General features: G+C 32.4%; 2 protein-coding genes and 3 long non-coding RNA genes across 6 annotated transcripts; 2 read left to right on the top strand and 3 right to left on the bottom strand.

Moving 5' to 3' along the window:
• On the bottom strand, nt 1,870–3,124 carry LOC104757842. 2 transcript variants are annotated; one of them, XR_762536.2, is made up of 4 exons: nt 2,921–3,124; nt 2,675–2,846; nt 2,372–2,445; nt 1,870–2,209 (listed from the first exon to the last, which is right to left on the bottom strand). It is a non-coding gene; the product is annotated as an uncharacterized LOC104757842 (long non-coding RNA). The 2 variants fall into 2 exon arrangements; XR_762535.2 differs by having other exon boundaries at nt 2,675–2,840; nt 2,921–3,122.
• LOC104757843 (carboxymethylenebutenolidase homolog) lies at nt 7,463–8,749 on the top strand. The gene is made up of 3 exons (XM_010480631.2): nt 7,463–7,644; nt 7,729–8,030; nt 8,120–8,749. Exons 1-3 carry the CDS (start codon nt 7,525–7,527, stop codon nt 8,637–8,639), a joined length of 942 nt encoding a protein of 313 aa, XP_010478933.1. The 5' UTR covers nt 7,463–7,524; the 3' UTR covers nt 8,640–8,749.
• Nucleotides 11,346–12,816, top strand: LOC104757844. The gene is made up of 3 exons (XR_762537.2): nt 11,346–11,604; nt 11,984–12,036; nt 12,338–12,816. It is a non-coding gene; the product is annotated as an uncharacterized LOC104757844 (long non-coding RNA).
• Nucleotides 13,745–14,815, bottom strand: LOC109130157. The gene is made up of 4 exons (XR_002036254.1): nt 14,382–14,815; nt 14,249–14,295; nt 14,045–14,144; nt 13,745–13,959 (listed from the first exon to the last, which is right to left on the bottom strand). It is a non-coding gene; the product is annotated as an uncharacterized LOC109130157 (long non-coding RNA).
• LOC104757845 lies at nt 17,804–18,488 on the bottom strand. The gene has a single exon (XM_010480632.2). The coding sequence runs from the start codon at nt 18,256–18,258 to the stop codon at nt 17,875–17,877; it is 384 nt and encodes a 127-aa protein (XP_010478934.1). The 5' UTR covers nt 18,259–18,488; the 3' UTR covers nt 17,804–17,874.

A 19,567-nucleotide genomic window follows, 5' to 3' on the forward strand; every position in this document is an offset into this window, starting at 1 on the left:
TTTAAAATTTTCAATATTTATAATATTTAAAATTTTCAAAAAAAATTAATATTATAATATTTTTTGAAACTTTTTAAAGTTTTAGTTTGATCAAATAAAAAACCGGATCAAACCGAATAAAACTTTTAAACTTTGACGTCTGATAAATCAAACTTTCCTGCTCATTCGTTGTTGGAAGCATATTAATCTTATTTATACTGGTTTGAACCATCATCTAAAAATTTTCTAGCCAATGTGGGATGTTGTACATAGTTTTTTTTATTTCCATTAATTTAAAATTTTCCTTTTTCTAAAAAAGTTCTGGAAATTTAGAAAATGTTAATGAATGACATAAATATTGATAGGTTGTTTAAATAATTCTTAATATATAAAATTCTGCAAATTTCTAAAAATGTTAATTAGTGATATATTGAATCCCTATTGATTGTTTTAAAACTTAGGTGCACAGCCTTAGAAGCTTATAGCTCCTACTTTTATTTAGTACTAGGTACTATCCCGCGAAAACCGCGGACTAAACTTTTTTTTGATGAAAATTTGTAATAAATTATTTTGTTATTATGTGATTTATAATGGTTTGTGATTAAAAATTTTTTTATTATATTATAATTTTTATATTTTAAAAATATTTATTGAAAACCTGTCAATAAAACATTTTCATGTAATGAATAAAATTATTTAAACTTTTATGAAATCTTTGCTATAGTTGTAAAATTATTTAAACCTTTGTGAAATCTTTGTAAAAAGATTTAACTAACATGTAAAAAAAATCTTATCTGTTAGTTTTTTTATTTGATTCTAACAGATTTGTTATTTAATTTTCTACAATTTATTTTATTTGATGTTTTCCCTATTTTCGTTTTTTTAATTAGAAATATTTATTTAATTAATTATTTAATCTTAATTAAGTTTTTCTAATGGCAATTGAATGTAATTTTTTACACATTTTAAGGTTAGTTTTATATTTGTACTTCTCAATTAATATAGTAGGATAATTTTATTTTTTTTTAGGTCTGTCAAACATTTAACTCTCTTTAAGACACACTAGACCAGATAAGACTACTTCAACTTTTTCAATAAATAAGTTTGCATTATTGGTGATAAATTTGCTAAAAACTAAGCCAAACAATAAAGGAAAATAGCCCTTCCTCTAACGTAAGTGTCCAAATCTATCATTGCTACAAGGGTTGTTGCACTAGTCTCTCCTATCTCNATTTTTTTTTTTTTTTTTGTCATTTGAACTTTTTCATAAAAAATATGTTACACATACAATTTAACAACATAATCCCGGAAACTAAAACCAGCGGATAAAGGACCATCCATAGAAGTTTAAGCCGGCACCGGCAGTTAACACACCTCCGGAAACTAGGAATTAAGAACAGAAACAAACGCCAAAACCTAAAGTAAAAGTTTACAAAGAGAATGAGAGAAGAATCAAAGCTCTAAAACTGCCCAACTGAAATTGAGCGAATTCCACTAAGCTTTCCCAAAGAACATGTAAGCGCCAGAGAGTACTTCAAATAACAAAAACAAAAACAGGGATGGTAATAGTTTAAGAAATTGCAACTTTCTTAAAGTTTAATAAAATGAAAATCAAGATGAACTCACGAATGTTATTACTAACATTCAAATAACAAAAACAGAATCGAATGATTTAGTTAAAGCAAAACCAACGGAGAAATATGGTAATAGTTTGTTTGGTTTTAGTTTGTAAACAAAATCTTCAAACAATTCTAAAAACATATGGAATCATTAATAAATATTGAGAAAAACTGTTAATAAGTAACAATTCCTAGCTTTTTGTTTACTGGCTGGGTTTGATCGCAAGTCTTACAAAGAGCTTTGACTAAAATGCGAAAAGAGATACAATCATGCAAGTAAAAAACTTACATCGTCGCCAACCATCGTCTGTTTGAAGAGAAAAAGAATGGTAAGGAAGTTGCAATCAAAACTTAGAAGGAGAATGTGGATATGAATTTACATTAGATGTCAAACAAAATAATCATGTAACTTATAAGAGAGTGGTGACATATAGACACAAAGATGTGTTACATCGTTTAAGAATGAAAAACTCAGGTAACCAATTTTTTGTACTCTGAGAAATGAAGCGTATTGTGAGAACCTCACTCAACGTAAAAGGCCAAGAAGCGTGGAAACATTATCCCAACTCGTCACCGTGTGAAACAACATAATCTCCAATCAGAAAATAGCTCTACATAAACCAGATCACATTATAAGAATCATTAACATTTATATGAGATTACAAATAGATCAAATTCAGCAACAGAGTTTGATAGAAACAGAGATTCTAATAAAGAGAAAGACACGAATATCATAGATCAGATCATATCACAAACAAAAAGATGTTGATTACCATATAATTGTAACACAGTTATGATTGCGTCGAGAGAGAGAGCACTGTTAAGTTTTGGATTGTATCCTACTTTCCTGTTTCAAAATCAAACAAAATAACTTGTCATAAAGAGTTGTTATAAAATTAGTACATGAGAGTTAGATTAAGTTAGAAGAACACGGCAAAACGTGACGTGATTATTTGTAATGACATGGTAAAACCATGGATTAAATATGTTTTCTTGTTTCATTGGCCTAACAACTAAAAAGTTGAACCTAGTAAAATATTAGATAGTCAAAAATGCATAAGTGAACTTGAACATACTTTTTCATCGACAAGGAGAAGATTCAATTCTTGAAAATTCTTCTAGTTTATCCTTTTTGGAAATCCCCTGAGACAGTATATCCTGGCTGTTAGAACTCTGATCTTCGATTATCTTTTTAAAGAATTTAGATCTGAGATAGGAGTAAAATCCAGAGGCATCTTCAACCTGAAACTAAAAAAAAAACAGAATTAATATAAGAATTCAAGAGAAAATGTATGCATATTAACAAAAGAAATAGTATTTACCAGCGTGAGAATTGCAAATCCAGAAGCAAAAAACAATGAAGAGGAGATAAATACAGAGAAAATGGAAGAGAGAATGAACTCAAATTGGATTCATATAGAAGATGGATCGGTTGTAAACCACCTTGAACATGGAGCTGTTAGTTGAGTAAAATTAGGGATAGATTTTTTGTAAGCAGTTCTGATTGTCGAGGAAACGTTGAAAATGAAGAAAAAGCAGTGTTTTCAGAACTGGATCGGACCGGCCGGTTGAACCGGTTAACCCGCGACCCGTTCAATCTGCCGGTTTGGGTTTTGCTCTAAAACCGGGATGTTAAGAAACCGGGAAAACCCAGATCAACTCAGTAAAAACCGGCGACCCACCTTAATTAACCGACCCGCCGGGTTTTGGGTTTCACTTATCAAACAATTTTAGCACTTTAATTTGAACAGATCTGTTAATTTTTCACTTTTCTGCAAAATTTGATGAAGAACAATATTCTGGCTAGGTTTGAGTAGAAGTCATGACGAAGAGGAAAGAGAAGAGACACGTGAGAAAGGGTTAGACAATTTAATAGGAGAGATAACAAATTATTTTTATTAATTTTATATACTACAAGAATNCAAGAATTTTTTATTATTATTTGGTTAGATCATCCCACTAGGTCCTAGACATATATGTATAATATAAATATACAAATAATATGCTGTCAAATATAAACAAACAAACTAAGAAGAATTAACAATTTTAAATATAATTTAGTTCTATTAATTAAATTAAACGAGTAAACAATTATTAAAATTTAGAAATATAAATTTGTTACATATATCAAAAATAAAATTATAAAATTATATTTATAAGATGTATAATATATATATAAATAATTAAATATATTTAAATATTATTGACCCGCGGTCGAACTGGATTGACCCAGTGAACCGGTGACCCAATAGCCCTACCGGTTTAGTATCCGGTTCGGGTTTCAAAACATGGAGGTGGTTTTTAATGGTTATAGGGTTTACAAAATGTTTGGGCTTATTGTTTGAGAAATACATACCGCAAATAAAAAACTCATTAAGAGTCCAAAGATTTTCTTTTATGTCTTATGTGTTTCTTTGTAAAACATGATATTTTTTTGGAAAAGATTTATTTTTCACATGATTGTGTATCTTTAATTTTTGTTTAAAAAAAACTGAAAAAAAAAATATAATCAGATGTGGCTTAATTTGATTAGCTATGTGACTTGAATTATAGGATAAAGGATTTTTAAAATATATCGTTTGTTAATTGTATTTTATTTTTTACTCGTATTTTTTTGTTTGCATAGCAACATGACATTTAAGAAATGAACTGTCCTACAGAATTTAAAACCAAGAAATCATAACCGTAAAAACGATATACATTTTTCAAATTACCCAAGCACTTTGACTTACACAATTTAAAAAGCTGCAGAGCAAGATGACATTAAAAAGTTGCAGAGGAACATGAATTTATCATTTTAGGACAATCCATATATTATTTGAGAGACATTAGGGGTATGAGTATCCAGTCTGCTCTCTCAATCAGTTTTATCATCTGGACATGGTATTTTAACTCCCACAGCTTGCTCAAGTAAAAACACATCTATCGTAGGCCGTCAGATAAATACATTTGGGTTTAATACCGACTTTACAATAACAGTTGTCGTGTTAGGACCAAATGGAATACGATCAATCCTGTAAATTGGTTCAGCAGAGCAGAATTGTCCTTCAGCGACAATAACATTTTTTTGCAGACCAATCAAGAATCTGACGCCTAACTCCTCCTTTGCTATCAACATAGTGTTTCTGGCATCATTCTATGAGAAGTAGGAGAAGACTTACTTTTTTAGCAGCCAAGTCATGGACCATGAAGCTTCAAGCTTCTGCACAAGTGTCCAATCAAAATGAGTGTGTCCGGCTATCCATATTTTACTCCTAGTGATCTTTCTAGGCCTGAACTCTTTTTTTTTTTCTACAAGTAAAACACATTACTTATATGTCAGCATTTGGTTGACTTTTATATTTATACATATAAGATACAGTACATAAAGACACATATGATATCATAAGCTAGGCGAAAACTATATTATTTGCATCATTATCTGACATAGCATCCCTTATGTCTCTATGCTTATTCCAACATGTGTTTCTCTTATACTTCTTATCCATACCCTTAATCACTAGATGCTTTACTATATTTTCTCAATCTGTTGATGGCATATATTGCGGCAATAGATGCAGGGACACAACATCTCAGTTGGATTATTACCCAAACTCTTCGCTGATCAATTCACAAAGTTTCTTACTCCTTGGACATACTCAAGGCTAGCCCTAAACGTTACCAATGACTATATTCATAATCACACTTTTAAAATTAAAAATCAATGAAAATAAGAGCAAAACTTATACCTTGCAAGCCAATGTTAACAATTTCGAAATCAATGTACAAAATTATATCAAATCTATTTAACACAAAACATAATCGAATTTATCGTAGGGATTTGGCTAATGAGCTGGCTTGTTGTGGTACAATGGTTGACAAAAAAAATCATATCAAACCTATTAACACAAAACATAATCGAATTTACCTATTAGAGCGGGAGATCGTTGTGACGATGATTCAAACTCCTCTGTTACAAAGAACCAAAACTAAAAATCGATTAAGTTCAAAGAAACACCAAATCAAAAACATGCACAAATTGATAAATCCTAATAATGACAATTACTTATAACATATCGAAAACCCAATTTCTAACTAAATCCCTATCAATTTCAACTACCTTGAACTGAACAAAGACAATGGCTAGGAGGAGAGGAAAAGCAAGAGAGCTATGGAAGAAGATATGAGAATAGGATTGAAAGATTGCATGAGATGACAGAGAGAGGGAAACGAAGAGGATCTATGGAAGAAGAAAATGTCAAGTATAAAGGGAAAGGGGACGAATAGCAAATAGTTCAATTTTAATTTAATTTCATCACAATCCATAAATATTTGGAGCCCAAATTTCACCAAGGCGTCACTGCAAAAAAAAGTACCCGGTAACTCTTCCATAACATTTTCATAGGGATTCTTGTTAAAAATGCCACTTTTTGAAGAAAAAAAAAATTGGAAATATCATTTAAGTAGTTTGTGGATTTTGCCACTTTTGAGAAGAAAACAAAATACGTTTTTTCGACTATTTTTTTTATACAATACATATAATTCATACCAAATACTAAACTCTAAGAAAAATAAAACTGACTAAACCCAAACCTATCGAAGAAAACACATGTTAACTTGTATTTTTGTAACTTAGAAAGTGATAAAATCCACAAACTATGCTGACAGGTTGCTCTTTTATGGGTTTAAGAGTCATCTCAGCGGCAGAAACTTCGGCATTCAAGGACAAGTCAAGAGAAGAAATACCTAGTTCTTCGTATTCTATTGGAACTTGGTTGGGTGAGATACTGAGATGTACCCAAATCCAAAAAAATTCAAACAGTGTTAGAAAAATCTCTAAGAGATCGGACTGGAAAAATCGAAATCACGAAACATGATCCACACTTACTTGATAAGAGCTTGAACCAATCTCTATGAATAGCAGCCTGCAATGGCTTGTAGTTATTTTAAGGCACTTTAAACCTGATATATGGGTGGCTAATCACATGATCTCGCCTAGGAGCATTTATCAAAACCAAACATAACATTCAATCTTCTATCTTATGAATCTACACGTAAGAAAAATCATCAAATTCAATCAAACAAACAACTTCTAGAGATATGTACCATTTTGAAGACAAAATCGGAATTTTCCTTTTAAAATACCTCACGGCTTCTGCAGCTTGGTTGGCCACTGATATTGAGATTGTTTTTGCTCTTCTTCAGGAACACAATCTGATTCTCCAGAAACTGCTTCATCTCATTCTCATCAGAGAGAATTTTCTTATTCAACTCACCATAGACCTTATTGTAGCATACATGATGATCTTCTCTGTCCCGTCCGTACATGAAAAGGAACTCCTCCTTGAAGGAATCACTTCTCCGAGTATATATATAATTTATCTAATAAATTACAATTTTGTCACATAAACATGCAATTTATATATTAATTATAAAATTATATATTCTTTTCATTTGACATAATGTATACAAATTAAAAAAATATATCTAAATTTTATTTTACCCTTTATAAATATATTTTAAAAATTATCTTTATAATTAATAAGCTCATATAATAGAAATTTAAAATAAAATTAATTTTAAAATTTACAGTACATTAAAAACATAAAATAACACTCCCAAAGAAAAGAAAAGGACAAATTGACATTCTTCGTGAAAATGAGGAAGCATTACTTAATAAAAATCCTTGTAAAAAAAAATATATACTTTTTGTTCAAAAAAAAAAAAAAAATCCTTGTAAAATACTTTTTTTATACTATTTCATAGCTACTACATCTCATATCACTGACACTCATTATTCTATATTGCAATTTAGGAACCATTTTAATTTTTTATCCCATATTTTTTTCTAGACTCACTTATACTTATAGATACTTTTATTAACAAATATCCAAACCAATATAAAGAAAAACTTCTGGACCATATTGATTCTGGAAAGATACATACAATGGCTGCGTCCTTGGCCTCTCTTTCCTCCTTTGCTAAAGCCAGAACAGCATGGTCACCGTTCAACCGCCATGGCAGCCACCGCCTTCCTCCTCCGCAACTCGTACCTCTCGCGTCCTCTGTACGCTTCAAATTCCCTTAGCGTTGATTCTTTAAGCTAAATCTTTAAAAGAGCTTTAATTGTTATAAGATATTGTCTTCTCAGATGGAAAAATATATCAGGAAGAGCTTCTTGCGGAGACGACGAAGGTGTCTCAAGAATATTTCTGCCCTTGAGACCTCTGACGGCGCCGTTGACGTGGAGGTCGACGACGATGACGATGACGAAGAAGAAGCGTGTGAGCTGGTTAACGGAACAGAAGTGTCAGTCGACGGCGTTGAAGGTTATCTTTTAACGGCGGTAAAGAACAATAACGGAACTGGATTGCTTCTACTATCTAATGTCTTTGGCTTTCAAGATTCAGCCACACGCGACTTCGCTTACCGTGTTGCTTGCAATGGCTACAAGTATATCAAATCTTTTCCATTTACTTACCTCTCTTAAAGTCCAAAATTTATTATTTAAATTGGAATTTTGTTTCTTTTGGTTGAGACAGTGTTCTTGTCCCGGACTTGTTCCGTGGAGATCCATGGTCGAAAAACCGACCAAAGTCTGAATACGAGGAATGGAGAAGAAAACAAGACCCGGAACGTATCAGACAAGACACAACTAGCTTCACGAAATGGATGGTTGAGGAATTCGCAGCAGCTGGCATCTCCAAGAAGCTAGGAGTGATGGGGTTCTGTTTCGGCGGTGGGCGTGTAGTTGACGTATTAGCCACGGATGAGAACGATTACTTCAGCACCGGTGTCTCGTTCTACGGTACGAGAATAGACTCCGCGGTGGCCGGAGATGTGAAAGTTCCAGTCTTGTTTATATCCGGTGACAGAGACCCGCTTTGTGAAGTGAAGGGTTTGTACGAAATTAAGGAGAAGATTGGTGAAAGGTCAAAGGTTGTTGTGTATGAAGGAAGAGGTCACGGCTTTGTCCACCGGCCCGAGACGGCGGAAGATGATCGAGACGCGGAGGAAGCGTTTGCCCTCATGAGGAATTGGTTACATCATCATTTGATTTAAATTACATGGTTTTCTCTGCTCTTTTGTACATCCAAGTTACAATTAAACTCGGATTCTAGTATATAAAAGGTTAATTAATAAGATAACTAATGAGGAGATTTTCTAGAAAACCATAGAAAATTTTAACCTATAAGCAAATCATGAATTCATTCATGTAAACTAAAATGCTATGCTAACTAGGATCGGATCCGCGCTACAGTGCGGGGGAATATTTCAGTTAATTGCTATGTTAAACATATTACACGGTATTATATTTTGATTCCAACTAATCGTATAGTATTTTATGTTGGAAAGAAAAATTAGTAGTGTTATGATTCGGTACGAAATATTAGGGAGAATCCGAAGGTAGTAATTGGCAATGTAATGTGCTTTTATAAACTAAAAACTTACCGATTAGTGTTGATCACACAGTGACGCAGAATATGATTAGGTTTTGGTTTTTGGTGACTTAATTATTTAAACTGAAAATATGAGAACTTTGGTTACTATATATTTGCTGAAGATTTTATATATAAATTAACAAAGTAACAATTAGAATAAATTTATTTTTCTTGCATAATAAAAAAAGATATTGTTCAATGATTGATAACATTTTCTTTTGTTTTATATGTGTCTTTATTTAATGTGTAAAAAAAGGAAAAGACACACTTTAGGTAGCCAAATTCTCTTACTATATATATATATATTTTGACATAATTCTCTTACAATATATAATTGTCAAAATATTACTATATATCATAAAGAAAGAGAATACAAATGGGTCATTCGAATAAATAAAAGCCTCTTCAGAGCTTACAGAAAAATGAGGCCCAACCGAGAGCCCGCCAAAATGAGGCACGAAAAACCAAAATGTAACATCATCTTCAATTCTTCATAGTCGATGTCAAGAAAAAAAACATCATCTTCAATGTCAATCTCGATCCCTTTTGATTATCTTCCTCTTATGTAAAATAACTTGTGCGATTATAAATAACTATTGAAAATTTGCAAAGAACATGTTCGAAAACATCAGATCCAAGCCAAACAGAGAGATCCGATCAACGATTTTAACATGGGATGGAAGAGACCAACAAAATAGGCTCGATAAGCAAATACAGCCGATTACACGGCATGACAAACAACATCACAATCTGATTTTCACATGCAAAGGTAAGATAATAAATTAGCTCTCAGATCTATGTGAATAAGAGGTTGATATCCATATTGAAATATATAGATAATAATCACGGCAAATAAGCAGAGAGAATGAGATATCGGGATTGGCGTTATCAACAAAACCCGCTGCCGTCTTCTGACTCTTCCTGTTGCCGCCGGGAATCACATTACCAGAACGCCCTTGGACATGTCTTAAGTCACGGGCTTAGAAGATGCTTTGTGCCATGTTTTCTCCGTAGAGAAAAAGGTAATGGCTGCTTCATTAGAGCATGTTAAGTTTATTTGCTTTTGCTTAGGAAATTTTTGGTCGAGTTTGGTGATGTGAATGCAGAATAATTATACTGTTTAGGGCTGCCTGTATGTGGCCCCCTGTAAAATAGGGTTTCAATTCGTTTACCCCTGTACTTTTATGCTCTACCTATTTCCCCCTAGACAACATCTATTCTTTCCAATTCCACCTATATTAATTCATTTCTATCTAATTAACCAAAATAAATTAAACTTTAAAAAATCTAAATTTTGCGTTTATAATCGATAATTCGCAATTACTATACCGAGATTGGCTTAACCCGACTCAATATATCAGACCCGAAATCATTTTGTTTACCTATAAAACCAAATCGATTTGGGGAAAATTGAAATTTGGTCTTCTTCTTCTTCTTCCTCGAAACCCAAAAAATTGAGTTCTTCTTTCCCGATTCAATTTCTTCTTCTTTTTCTCCGTTTGTTTATTTCTCCTTATTCCAGTTTTCTTCTTCTAATGCGTCTCATCTAACTTCAACCAAATTTGTCAAGAAGAACCCAATTTTTTGGGTTTCGAGGAAGAAGAAGAAGAAGACCTAATTTTAGTTTTTCCCAAATCGATTTGGTTTTATGGGTGAACAAAATGATTTCGGGTCTGATATATTGAGTCGGATTAAGCCAATCACGGTATAGTAATCGCAAATTATCGATTTTGAAACGCAAAACTTAGATTTTTTAAAATTTAATTAATTTTGGTTAATTAGATAGAAATGAATTACTATAGGTGGAGTTGGGAAGAATAGATGTTGTCTAAAGGGAAATAGGGAGAGCGTAAAAGTACAGGGGTAAACGAGTTGAAACCCTATTTTACAGGGGGCCACATACAGGCAGCCCATAATTGCCCTACTGTTTAAGGTAAAGTATATATATTTCAGGAATCGCAAAAATCTTGTAGAGTAAGTTTAAAATATCATGTAGATAATTTTGGAATGATTTTTTGGAAATTAAACTGAGAATATGCTTTGTAATGTGCTAAATTAAATAGAGAAAATCTTTACATATTCTAATCGTCCAATTAAAACTGGAAAACGTAATCACCTTACCCTATTTATATGAAGCATATCAATTTTAAAATAAAAATAGGACAATTAACAAAAATAGCACCATTTTAAGTTTTTTTTTCATAATTAGCACATGTTTTTAAATATTCCAAAACTAGCACACATTTATATATCATTAATTTTGGAAAAAAATTAATTATCAATAAAATTAAAGTTTATATCCTTTCTTTTCTATCTCCACCGACATCATTCATCTCATACCCAGATTTATAAAAAATTGAACTCTCCAGTCGCTTAACTTTGCCACACACTTTACTTGCTCGTCTTTCAAATCAAAATTTGTATCTCTCTCTCTCTCTCCCTCTCTCTCGTCTTCGAATTGAACCATGTCGGACGACGAGCACCACTTCGAATCCAGCGACGCCGGAGCTTCCAAGACTTATCATCAACAAGCCGGTAACATCCGTAAAGGTGGTTACATAGTCATCAAGGGACGTCCCTGCAAGGTTTTTGCTTTCTCTCTCTCTTTCGTTTTTTATTTTTTTTTGATTCACTAACACTAGCTATAGAAGTCTTATTGATTCATCTTCCTGGATTGTATTAGGCGTTGTGATTTTTGAGGGTTTAGTGATCTGAGGATTGTATTAGGCAGTGTTGTTAGGTCATATGATCATTGTGATTGTGAGGATTGTGTTCTCGTGTTTACTGCTGAGTAAGATCTCTGTATTTTTATTTTTTTTGAAGTTTTGGCTTAAAAGGTTTTGTAATCTAGCTATGTCGATTTTGAATTTTGCTTAATTCATTTGGTATTAAATTCTTTGTTGGTTTGTTAGTGTTGAGGACTGTATGAAAGTAAAAATACTACTCTTTGATCTTTTTTTGCAGAAGACGGATGGTGCTTTGGCTCAATCTCGTCGTGGGTTCCTCGCGAGAAAGCTGTAAGTATCTTTTTTCATTTGTCTCTGTTCTAAGGTAGAGATCATGAAATCAATTCTACTCAGATTGTTAAGAATTGGGAAGTGATTCATTTTGAAGTTTGGTTTTGGAAGGATCTTCGTATGTCAAATTGGTAATTGAAGAAGGTAGTGTAATTTTTCTGTAAGTCTCGGTGTGCCAAGCCTGAAACCTAAATTAGTGAGGCAAAGAGGGATAGGTCTCCTGTAACATTTGTTTTCTTGATTGTTTCAGTGAGATTCCTGTTTTTTTGTTTTTTCTGTTTCATGGTTGTATTTGTTGCAGCTCTTCGCTGTGGATGCCTCTTTGAGGAGATTCAAGTCGCATAAGAAAGGAGTGCACATATTGAAGAGGGTTGGAGATGTGCTCATTGTTGTCGTTATTGCCGATATGGAATGCTATTTTCATTAAGAGATTAACTCTTACAGGGAGGTTCATTAGGAGGATCAACAACTGTTGCAGCAAAAAAATGTATGATGTGACTTGGTCGTGATACTAGTGAAATTCAGGAAGGATTACACGAAATTCAGGAAGGATTCTTAGAACTTCATGATGACCTTCATAACAAGTTTAGATTTCAGGATGACTTTCATAAAAATTCTGGATATTGGTAAACACTAGGGTAACACAAAAATGATACCATTACCCTTTACTAATGGAGTTTTCTTTCTATGTTTTACATTTTTTTTAGTAATGCTGAGTTTTTATGTTGAACTTTTCTTCGTTTTCTGAATTCAAATATATTTTCATAAAATCATTATTTATAGATGGTTCCTTGATAGCTGGTAGATTACCTTCTCCTGTTCGTGTAACTTGGAAAACCAACAACAACTATCATTACTACAGAACGTTTAAACTTTTGTTGATAACCCAGTTATATTACACTACGGAACCTATTTTTATGCAAAATAAAATATTTCGGAAGGTTATCTCGCATTTTAGTAAGACCTTCATAAAAATAAATAAAACATCATGCTAGATATTCTTATTTTCTACCTTTGTTGTAAAACACCAATATGTGCACCAAATCAAATTATTATACATCATTAATGGAGTAATATGTGAATGTGATACAATAAGGCACAAAACACATATAAAAAAATTTTAAAAACACATTTTTAAAAAATTTAGGAAAGATTCAATAGCTTTTTAGGAAGACATTCTTGAATTTTAGGATGGCATTCCATAATGACCTTGACTTTTGTGAAGGTCTTCCTAATTGTCTGAAACCAACATCTATTTACATGTTTTCTTCAGGTGTGGGTTCACCACTGTAAAATATCAAAATCATAAAAATGAAGTCTTTATCATTCATTGATGGAGTAATCTTTGATGTATTGAGGCAAAGCATTAAAAATAAAAATAAAGAAACACCTTTATTTAAATTTAGGAAGGATTCAATAATATTTAGGAATGACATCGTAAAATTCATGATATCCTTCATAAATAATTAAGAAGACACAAAATCAAATCATTACACCTATTGTATATGTAGATAAAATATCAGAATGTGCACAAAATAAAATCATTATCTCTCACTTAATGGAGTAATTTGTGATATATTAAGACAAAACATATATAAAAGATTCAAAAACTCAATTTAAAAAAATTTAGGAAGTGTTTCATAATGTTTAGGAAGACATACTGAATATTTAGGAAGGTATTCCTAAATATATAAAAATCCCAAAAAAATTGTTCTTTCCTACACTTTTGTCAAACTTGGAAACAAGCAGATCCAAAATCACATGAGAAACCAAAACCCAAGGCTCAAAAACGCACATCTTAGCTCATTTACATTTTCCGCTCATGTCCTTGTGAGACTTCTCAGATTGATAGTACTGTCTATGATATAAAATCTTAACCTCTTGTTTGCACAGCCTTTCATCTTTTAGCAGCTTTACTCTCTTCTGAAATGGCAAAACAAGCAGTTTGAGAATTGCAAGATTTTCCAGGTGAGGAGTGCAAAGAAGTAAGTAATTTCTCATTTATCACCTTTTGGTTCTTCACAATGAGAAGTGCAACCCTTAACTGGCTTTCAACTACGAGAAGCTCGGCATAATTCAGACCATCAAGATCCTTACCGGTCATTCTCCTGTAGAAAAACAAATCTGAACCACAATGGAAAGGGAAAAGGAAATGGAAAGAAAGAATCAAAGAAGAAGAAATGGGTAAGGGGAGATGTGAGGTGAGTTAAACCTGGTCAAAAAGCGTAGTCTGCTAAGTTCCCTCCCCATAGAAGAAGACTGGAGAAGAAGGGTGAAAACTATATGTGAGAAAAACAGAAAACAGAGAGACAAAAACTCCATGACAGGTGTGTATGTGTACATACCAATGCTTGTCCGTGTGGCCTTAGTTCGAATCTGAAAGGCAATTTTGCAAACCCAGAAGAAGTTGGTTAGATGATCGATCGAAGCTTATGTTCCATGAAGCAACCAACAGACTAAAACTTAAACCCTAGAGCTAGAGGATTTAGTAGATTTTCTCAAAATCAGATTCTATGGTTAATAGCAAAAGCCAGGAAACTAAAAGAGCATCTGAGTAATAGCTAGAGTCTGTGTAAGTAATAAATAACAAGTTCGATCGAAGCTTATGTTTCAGAGGAAACAGATAAACCAACCCAACAGACTATAAAACTTAGAACCTAGAGCTAGAGAATCTCGTAGATTTTCTCAAAATCAGATTCTTTCTGGGTGATAGCTAAACAAAGGAAACGAAACGGAGGATTCATAGATCAGATTGATTCAGAATCTGAGTAATGGCTAGATTCTGTAAGTCATAGAACAAATTCAATCCCTAGAAAGAGAACCCAACAATTTCAAACTCTGAAATCCAAGAAGAAAAAAGAGAAATTGATGATAGCCATCGATTTAGTACATGATTGAAGCTTCACGGGAAAATCTGAGATCAGATCGAAAAATTCATCAAGCTTGGCCGGAGAGAAATGAAGAGAGATCGGATTTTGATTTTTTTGAGTTTTTTTAAAATAATAATATTTCTCTCTATTAATTACTCAATTTCTTTAAGAAATGCTAGTTTTGGAACATTTTAGCGTGTGTGCTAGTTTTGGAACAAAAATCCAAATGTGTGCCATTCTAGGGTATTTCTCATAAAAATATAATCGTTTCATTTGATTGTGCTTTATTTTAGGAAGCTTATTATAAATATAAAGATTTTTGAGTACTCAATATTATTCCTTTTTCCCAAAAAAATAATTTAGTTTTGTTCAACGAAGCCCATTAAGTTAATTTTAATATTTGTGAAACCCATTAACATTTAACATTTTAAAACATAACCTATTGAGGTTCGAACGAACATAATTGTTCCTTTTATAGAACTCAAGTACCCAATTGCAAATTTCCGGGTCATTTTGTTGAAATAACCCGAATCAAGATACTTAAAAGTCTCATTTAACCTTAATGACTTATTTTCTGTTGAATTTCGCAGGGGGCATTTTCGTCCAAAAGTAAAGTTGTACTTCTCTTTTACTAATATAGGGATATTACATGGTTCTTATCAATGTGAGATTGGTTGGGTTCTTCGACATGAAGGGGATGATTTGAGATGGTACGACGCTAAGGCTTATCCTCGTCTTTACTCATGCTTTGATGCAAGTATGCAACAACTCTTATTTGGGCAATGTCGTGTTTGGACAACCTTGGAGTTGAAATACTTGTTGAGATCGGGATTCAAAGACCTTGATATAAGCTTTGAAGTCCTCATTATGTCTGGCCGAGATTGCAGTTGTACACTGAGTAAATCATTGGGATGACTAGAAGGAGTGTGAAACCATTCTTCAAATTCAATGGAGTTCACGCAACATTTTTTCATCAATTCATTGCCAAAAATGACTATAATGAATATTATCAAGTTTAACAGAATGTTTGGATAATTTTTATTTTCAAAAAAACTATAGTGTTACATTCTGAAATTCGGACTCAGTCAAGATTATTTATATTGCATTGTTTTAGTCTTCACAATTCAGAGGCAGTTTTGAGTAGGTTTTGGGTATTTGTGACTTCAACATGAGGTTATTGGGCTCTTCCAAGTATGGTCCAAGCTTGGTGGTGATAAAACTTGTTGGCCTTCATAAAACGTTAATGATTTGAAAAATCTATATTAACATTTTTGAAGTACATTTTGCGTTATGCCCTTTTAGTTTTACTTATTTAAAATTTTATTTACAACATTAACCCCTCAAAAATTTCCAAAAATAGTACCACGACAGATTTTGTTTCCTAAATCTATATTAACATTTTTGAAGTACATTTGGTATTTCACCCTTGAAGTTATATGTATTTAAAAACTTATTTACAAATTTAATCCCTAAAAACTTTCCAAAAATAAAATCATTTCAGATTTTGTTTCCTAAATATTTAACTTTTTATTCCAACTAAAAATAAAAAAACAGCAATCAATATTATATAGAGACATAAACTATGATATATTTTCCATTTTATTTTCCAAACTTGTGAGTTTTGATTCTTAACGTAAGAAGAACTTCGATTCCTAATTATTTAAATATTATAATTAATATATATATATATATAAATTTAATAAAATTTAAAATATTATGAATATGTAAAATTAAAAGAAATCTAAAATACTATATAATGTGGTTGTAAAAAGTACGTGTTGGAATTAATAAAATATTATTAAATATGTGCTAACACGGTTAAGTCCTCATTTTATTATTTGCCAACACTATAAATATTATAATATCTGACATATAAAATCAATTTGTTTTATCTAAGATTGTGTAAAATAATTAATTCATTAGAAAATGTGACTTAATCACATCATATAAATGACTTATTATGTATTTAATCACCTTATATAAATGACTTATTATGTATTTAGATCTCTTATTTATTTGTTATAATAATTTAAAATCGAAATAGAATCTCAAAAACTAAACAAAACAAACTAAATATAATAAACAAATGGTCATATAGTATATTACAGGTTAAAAAGTTAATATAAACGTTTAGTCTCACAAGCTGCCGGAAAATTATGTTATTTCTCTATTTATAAAACATCCAATATTTAACAAACAAATAGAATATAAAATATAAATAATAATAAAACTATATGCACGCGGTGTACCGCGGGCTAAAATCTAGTATAAAGTGATATTCACATCAAAACAATGTGAGAATCTACACTCTGTTTTTTTTTTTTTTTGAATCCTTCTAAAAATAGATCAAACCTTTGGATATGGGCAAAGTTCAAAATAATTAATTTTCTCTAGTCAGTCAAAAGAAAGTGAGGAAATAAAGTCTGGACCACTTCCCCATTCTGGTATTCCCCTTGCACCATTTGGTCGAGTTTGGTTCGGTTCGGTCGTCTTGTGGCTGTGGGAACACACCCAAAAAAAAAGGTGGGCCTTAATCTGACCCAGGCCTACATAAGAGAAACTCTTATCCTCTTCTCTCTTTGAATTTTATTCCAGAAAAATAATAACTTTGTTGAAAAAGAATAAAAAATAACATTAGTGGAAAAATATACTTTTGACAATAATGGAAAGTAAATAACCTGTTCCTTAATTAATAGCTAGGAGGATTATGTTTCGTAGTTTTCAGTTTCTCATTTCTTTATGATTTATTTGATAGATTTTTTAACGACGAAATGATGATAATGAAAATTGAAAATTTCAGAGAAATTTTTTGAATCGAAGAGCAATGAAAATGATAGAAAATTTTCAATTGATTGTGTAATTTAAAAGTATATATAATAATAAAAAACGGCATTTTGTTATCTACATTTTTGTTTTTTTTTGATAAACCAAAAATTACAAAAAATTACGAATCTAAAGAAATTGAAAATTACGAAAGAAGAGGAACCCTAATAATTTGATCGGAATCAAGATCACGATCTTGATCTTGATCTTGATCTTCTTCGCCACAGTCGTAAACAGATCTAACAAGAATCAACTGATCTTCCAAGTATCTCTGAAGCAACCCAGCTTCTTCAGTTTCAATTCCGCCGCCACAACCGCAACCTTCCTCACATCTCCGGAGCCTCAAATCATCTTCGTCGGCGGCGGATTTAGCAAACCAAGGGTGACGACTACGGAGACGACTGAAGATCTCGACGGCGCAGAGTACAGGGATCGAGGCGCAAAGGATTGGGATTAGTAAAGGAGAACAGAGGAGGAAGAAAACGAACCGGCTCCGCCGCGTGCGGAGCCAAAAGACGTCGGTCAACATTGTGAAGACGGCGGCGCGTGAATAGTCATGGCCCCCGGATTAAACGGAGGAGGAAAAGAGGTCGTGCGCTGTACGAATTGGTAATGAGTGGGATCACAACACAGAAGCTTCTTTGGCACATGACTTTGTTGTTGTTTCTAAAAAGACTTAAAAAATAAATTATTTTGACTTGTTATATACTTTTTGTCTTTGGCTTTCTCATGTGACTCTCTTTACTTTAGTTACAAAATTTATTACACATCTAATTGTATTATTAACCAAGAAGACTTTGTAGGAAACTCGATTCATTATGGCAAAAGAGTCTTTTGTGAATGACTAGGCTTGTCCATTTTGGATAAGAAACCGGCAATTACTTGTTTCGATAATTAAAATCCTAAAATTATTACAATTTTCCCTAAACATTATACAAAATTTCTATAGTTATAAAATTGACGTTTACCCACAAATTAGTTAAAAGTTTGGTTAAAAGTGATTTCTATCCAAATTTTTTTGACTTTGGAAAAAAAAATTTTGATTCACATATATTCGAATATATGATTATAGCAAAAAAAAAAGAGAAATATCCTAAAATAGCACTCTTTTAAGTTTTGTTCCAAAAATAGCACACACACTTAAATATTCCTAATCTAGCATTTTTTAATATTGAGTATTAAAAAAAAAAATATTTATTCTTTAAAAAAAAATCAAACGCATTATCTCTTTTACATTTTCCGTCAAAGTTTGTGATGAATTTTCCCATATGAGATCTTCATTTTTTATCTCGAATCTTTCAATTACAGACCAAATCGCTCCATTAAAGCTTCAATCAAGCATTAGTTTGCTCCCGTAAAGCTTCAGTCAGGAGTTAAATCGATGGTTATCATCAATTTCTTATTTCTTTTTTTTCATCACCTATTGAGATTGCAGAGTTTGCTAATAATCTCGATCAATCTGTATTATAGATGGAGCAGAGAGATGGATCAATCTGTGTGAGAAACAAGCATCGAGCATGTAGTGGTAGTGATGTGATCACGGGATCGGTCCTTCGGCCAAGAACACTCACAGCCCTCGGACGCTACCCGGCCACCACTCGGACGCCTCTCAAACTCTCGGACAACCTGCACTGGTGACCAGGAGCTAGCGTAGGCGACCAACGAGGCATCACTCACCCCCCCAGGATCATCAAGGCGGAGCAAGACGAGTCACCAATGGACATTTCAACCCAAGCTCACCCCCCCCCATGGCTCATGGCTAGCATCACCAATGAAGAGCCTTGAGTCTTGACCAGCTTTGGGAAGCTTGATTCGCGTGTCTTCACCATCACACTAGT

The sequence above is a fragment of the Camelina sativa genome, chromosome 17 (genome assembly GCF_000633955.1).
Source record: "Camelina sativa cultivar DH55 chromosome 17, Cs, whole genome shotgun sequence".
In the NCBI taxonomy this organism is placed as follows: Eukaryota; Viridiplantae; Streptophyta; class Magnoliopsida; order Brassicales; family Brassicaceae; genus Camelina; species Camelina sativa.